This window comes from Benincasa hispida, chromosome 5, assembly GCF_027475165.1.
Source record: "Benincasa hispida cultivar pf3 chromosome 5, pf3_genome.v1.1, whole genome shotgun sequence".
Taxonomy (NCBI): domain Eukaryota; kingdom Viridiplantae; phylum Streptophyta; class Magnoliopsida; order Cucurbitales; family Cucurbitaceae; genus Benincasa; species Benincasa hispida.
The window spans coordinates 41,202,353-41,207,995 of record NC_143482.1 but is presented as its reverse complement, the minus strand read 5'-3'; the positions used below and the strand labels follow the sequence as shown (position 1 = coordinate 41,207,995).

Sequence of the window (5,643 nt, the reverse complement as noted above, 5' to 3'; positions counted from 1 at the left end):
GATATCTACCTAAGTTAAATAACTAATATATATCATCAATAATTGATATTTATGATACACAACTGATATCTACCTAAATTCTATCACCTATATGAGCGATACACGAATATCACTGATATCTACTGAAGCTATATCATTGAGTATTCTACAAATCTTAGTTTCGAAACACAATCTTGTCAATTACTTTTTTAATTATTTTTGCTGGATATATATGTATACCTATATATATATATATATATATATATATATTCTTTTAGAAAGTATGAATCATGTTTTAATTTTTAATTTTTTTAACTACATGACTTCCACTAAATGACTTGATATACATATACTTTTATTTTCTCCATTGCAGTTCTCCAAACATTAAATATAAATGGCCACTAAGATAGTAACGAATCAACTTTAACTTTTGACTTGGGCATGCAACTTACCACACGACATTAAGACGACAACCAGATCATACATACCTAATCTAGTTAAACCTATACTTTTGGATTCAACTAAATATACCCGAGACATGTTTTAAAATAATTTTAAAAATACTAAAATTATTTTCTCATGTTCATATTAATTACTCTTAAATGTGATTTAAATAATTCAAAATCTATTTTGATGGTATATATGAAACTCACATTAAAAAAATTATAAAATATAACACTAAATCATTCTTTTAGTGATTTAAGATATATTTCAAAATGACTTTTAAATATAACAAAAGTGATTCTAACACTTTCAAAATCACTTCTAAACATATATTCTTCGGGTTTTGGATAGAAACTCTATGACTATAAAAAGGGTCGAAATCAAGAAGAAAAGACAAAAGTCTTTAACTAAAGGCCAAAGTGTGTCCAATGCTTAAAACTTGAAGAGGCATAAGTGCCCATGTATGCCCCTTACTTGGTTATGTTAAAAGGGTACACAAAGCCTTGCTGTCTACCATGTGAACATATATTATGCCTTTCTTTCTCTCTCCTTTCCTATTGCTAACCCACCAACCAACTGGCAGTTTTTGATTCATTTTCCCTTTAAAATCCCCCTCCAAAAAAAACCCATCAAAATTGTATTCCAATTACAAACATTTTTTTTCTAAGTGTTAGTCCACATAATTTTGTGTTCTTGTTTGGGAGGTGGGGAAATAATAATTTTTTATTTTTCCTATGGATCATGGTCATAATTTATTCGTTTCCTCAGATGGGTCTGTGGAGTCTGGTTGGACAGTGTATTTGGAGAATTCTTCTTCTTACTTTAGTGGAAGAATTAATGATTCTTTTGATGTTCATAAGGATCTTGAAGATGAAGAGGAAGTGGATTTGTCTATGGTTTCTGATGCTTCTTCTGGGCCTCAAATTTTCCGGGAAAATGAAGTCATTTTCCCGGAAAACGATAGTCGTCGTCCGCCGTGCTTTTGCGCTAAGACCGCCGGAAGTTTGGTGAAAAGTGGCCGGAAAATTAAGGGCGGTGATAACCGACGGCAGTGGCCTGATCGGCAGGAGCAAACGACGTCGTTTCTTGATGACACTGCTACCTCTGATCCCAGCTTCAACTTCAATAATTCGGTAGTTTTTTTTTAATTTTTTAATGTTATATTTTGATAGATCTGCATTGTTATTTTTAACCTTTCTCTATTTTATTTTATGTTTTTTTTTGTTCAATAAAATAGTGAAAATCCTAATAAAAGAATTTGTGAAAATCATTGTCTATGGTTTTGGATTGAAGAAACTATTATTATTATTATTTACTTTTAAAAATAATGCTTATTTATTATTATTTGTTTTCTAGTCCATTTTCTAAATTGTCAAAATAATAGTTAAGAATTGGTATTGTTATACCCAAGGTTTGTGATTTGTGATTCGGTTGGGTAATTATTTATGTTTCGTTGGGTAACTATTTTGTTTTTTTGTTTTTATTTTTAAAAATTAAACCTATATCATCCAATTTTTTACCATCATTTGCATCTTTCTTAGTACAATAATTGAATTTTTAGTCAAATTCTAAAAATAAAAACAACTTTTTGAAAGTTGTTTGTTTTAATTATCAAAATTTGGCTTGGTTTTTTAAACAATCGGTGAAAAGTAAATAACAGAAAGAAATTTGAAGGTGGAAGTAATAGTGTCTATAAGCTTAATTTTCAAAAACAAAAACAAAAAGTAAAATGGTTACCAAACGGGATCTTAATTTTTTTTTTTTTTTTTTTTAAATTAAGCCTATTTCATTCACATTTCTTTTAATGGTTTGCATCGTTCTTAAGTATACTTGTTGAATTCTTATCAAAATTTCAAAAAGGAAAAAAAACTTTTCGAAAGTTACTTTTTTTAGTTCTCAAAATTTTGCTTGATTTTTTGAACGTTTGGTGAAAAATAATTAACAAATAAAGAAATTTAGAAGTTGAAGTAGTGTCCATATACTTAATTTTAAAAAATAAAAATAAAAAACAAAATGGTTACAAATGGAGTCTTAATTTTTAAGTTTTATGATTGGTATAGTTATATACCAATGTTTTTTTTAAAAGGGGAATGTTAGAGAATAATATATTTTCCTTTATTTTTTAAATTTATGTTTATAAATTAAAATATTTTGATGTCCATAAAAATTTAATAAATTTTTGTGCTTTAAATAATGCAGGAGAGTTCAACCTACCAAAACCAATTTAACACTATGAGACAATCCTCTCTATCTGGAACTCAAAGGCAGAAGAATCAGTTAAGCCAGTTCCTTCTCTCTTCCTTATAAATAAATGAAATTTTATTTTCGATTTTTTAAAATTAAAGATAATTTATTTAAATTTTTAAAAGAGTTGAATCCATAACCAAATTTCAAAAAACAAAATCTAGTTTTTTAGGCTCTATTTTCTAATCATTTGGTCTTCGTTTTTTTATTTTTGAAAATTAACTCTATAGATACTATTTCCAATTTTCTTTATTCGTTATCTACTTCTTACCAATAGTTTAAAAACGAAGCTACATTTTGAAAACTAAAAAAGTACTTTTAAAATTTTATTTTTGCTTTTGCAATTTGTATAAAAATTCAATCATGATACTTAAGAAAGATGCAAATTATTATAAGAAATAGAAGAAAATAGATTTAATTTTTAAAAATTTTTAAAAATTTTAAACCCAAAACAAATTCGTTACCATACGGCTTTAAATTTTTAAACTTTGGCTTGATTTTTAAAAATATGGATAAAATATTTAGACTTAATTTTAAAAAACTAAAACAAAAAATATAGTTACCAAATAGTACATAAGTGTTCCTAAATTTGTTTATTGTGTTTTTCTTAGTATCTAAACTTTCTATCTACATTAACAAAGGTTCTTCTTGTTCTTCTTTTTTCTTTTAATTGTCTACTAAATCCATACCAACTGGTCAAACTTTACTCAATAGACAAATCATCTCAATATCTTGTTAATAAGATTTATGACATGATCTATGGGGAATATATTTCAAGCTTTAAGAGTGCATTGAAACTTTAGGGTTTAAAATATAAAGTAGTTTAACCTAAAGTTTAGCACAAAATGACATAAAATCTCTTTACTTTTAGATTGTGTCCTTACATTTTCAATCTTGTGTTTAATAAACATTAATCTATTCGACATTTTTTCAAATTCACATATCTACTTGACATAAAATCGAAGTTTTTATAGTCAAATTAGACAAAAAAAAAAAAAAAAAAAATCAACTTTATATTTTATACATCAGTTATCTTTAAATCTTTTGTATTTACATGTCAAGGATCTATATTAGACACAAAATTGAATTTTCAGACACTCATTTAGACATTTTATGAAAATCTTTTAAAAACTTATTAAACATTTTTTTTGGAATGCTCATATGGGTTCAAGTCACAAATTTGAAAGTATGGGACTAAACTTATAATTTAACCATAATATTATTTTTTTTTATGTGAAGATGTTATCATATAGACTTGTGATTTAACTATAAAATCATATTTTCTTTGATATAGGTGGTTTAAAGGGAAGAGATCAGGATTGAGGTAGACACATGATGAGTTTGGTAATGGAGTGATCAAGAAATATATCTAGAATAATAATGGTCACACTACAATTACAAAACTCTCATATATATAACAATTTAGGGTGTTGGTTGAGATAACAAAGGGGAGTTTCTTTTTTTTTTTCCCTAAAAAAATTGTTATTATTATAAATCTATCTGTAATGTGTCACTGAATAATTTGTTGAGGAGGAAAAAGAAAAGTTGTTTTTATTTTGGACATTGAATTGCTTGTCAATGGGATTGTACTACTTTTGCTGTAGCCATGAGCCACTGAACAAATGACAATTATTGTTGTACTAAATGAACATGTATGTTTGTAAAGAGAGGAAGAGAATAATTAAGCACCAATAATATATTTTTTTACCAATATTCTGTGAACAAAAATATATATAATCCGAGATTAATAGTGTATGTATATACTATGTCGATTGTGGTATGCTCATTTTTTATATATATATAATTTTATTTCATGTAAGCGTGTTTGTCTTTAAAATTTTATCATTATTTTTTCTTTGTTGATGTTATCTTTTTAAAAAACAAGAATATTTTAAATTAATATTAATTTAAAAAGTTGAAACAACCTATTAATGATAAGACAGAAAAATTAAGTGATTGAGTGCAATTTATTTAAGTAGATTGACTTTCCAAGTATTTTATAAACACCTTTATTTACATTTATAAACACTTATTTAAATGTGACTTGGGCACTTAATATTAAAAACAATATTAATAAGAAATTTATTTATTTTATTGAATGAATCAATTATCATTCTCATGTTCTCCATCAGGAATAAAAATAGATTTTGTTTTAATTTTTTTTTCGTACATTATTAGTACATTATTACGATTTTCACGCATTGATTTTCAGTCCATAATAATAATATAATTGTTGTTATAACCCTTTTAAATATCAATTTAGAAAAAGGGTCATTTTATATAGGAGGAAAAAAAGACTATAATCAAGGAAATACAAAAATAAGGATAAAACAAGATCACAAAAGGAAATTGAAACAACATAATACATTATTCAAACTCCAAATTGAAAATTTATTATTTTCCCTCAAAAAGAAAAGGGAACATGACAGTCTAATATAAAATAATAGTAAATTTAGCACAATCTAAAATTGTATATATAATTTTTGTTAAAACTTCCATTAGTATATATTGCTAATTGAGATATATTACTCGTAGACCTATCAATGACATTGATTTATGTCTAATAGATCTATATGATAAATATATCATTGATTAAGGTTTCTATCAATGATACACTTATCACTGATGGAAATCTATCAGTGATAAATATCTACCATTAATTGTGCATGCTCGTATGCTATTATGTATATTATTACTATACCATATAAATAAAATATAAATATAGGATATAAGAATCATATTATTTTATTTCATTTGTTATTACATAATTTTTTGCAAGGTCTATCAATTATAAACATGAAAATGTTTTCTATAAGTGTATGCATAAAAATAGTCGACCTATTCTATAGAAAAGGTTGCTAGTAGAAACAAAATTAGTTTTATAGTTATAAAAAGTTATCACCGGTGGACATATTAGTAATCTATCGATAATATACAAAAAAAAAAAAAAAAAATTAATTCATCATATTAGACATA

The 5,643-nt window shown here is 25.4% G+C and overlaps 1 protein-coding gene across 1 annotated transcript; it reads left to right on the top strand.

Moving 5' to 3' along the window:
- Nucleotides 1-926: 926 nt before the first annotated feature.
- On the top strand, nt 927-4,270 carry LOC120077318 (uncharacterized). Its single transcript, XM_039031200.2, has 3 exons — nt 927-1,556; nt 2,623-2,699; nt 3,962-4,270. The coding sequence occupies exons 1-3, from the start codon at nt 1,158-1,160 to the stop codon at nt 3,993-3,995; spliced, it is 510 nt and encodes a 169-aa protein (XP_038887128.1). The 5' UTR covers nt 927-1,157; the 3' UTR covers nt 3,996-4,270.
- The last annotated feature ends 1,373 nt before the right edge of the window (nt 4,271-5,643 follow it).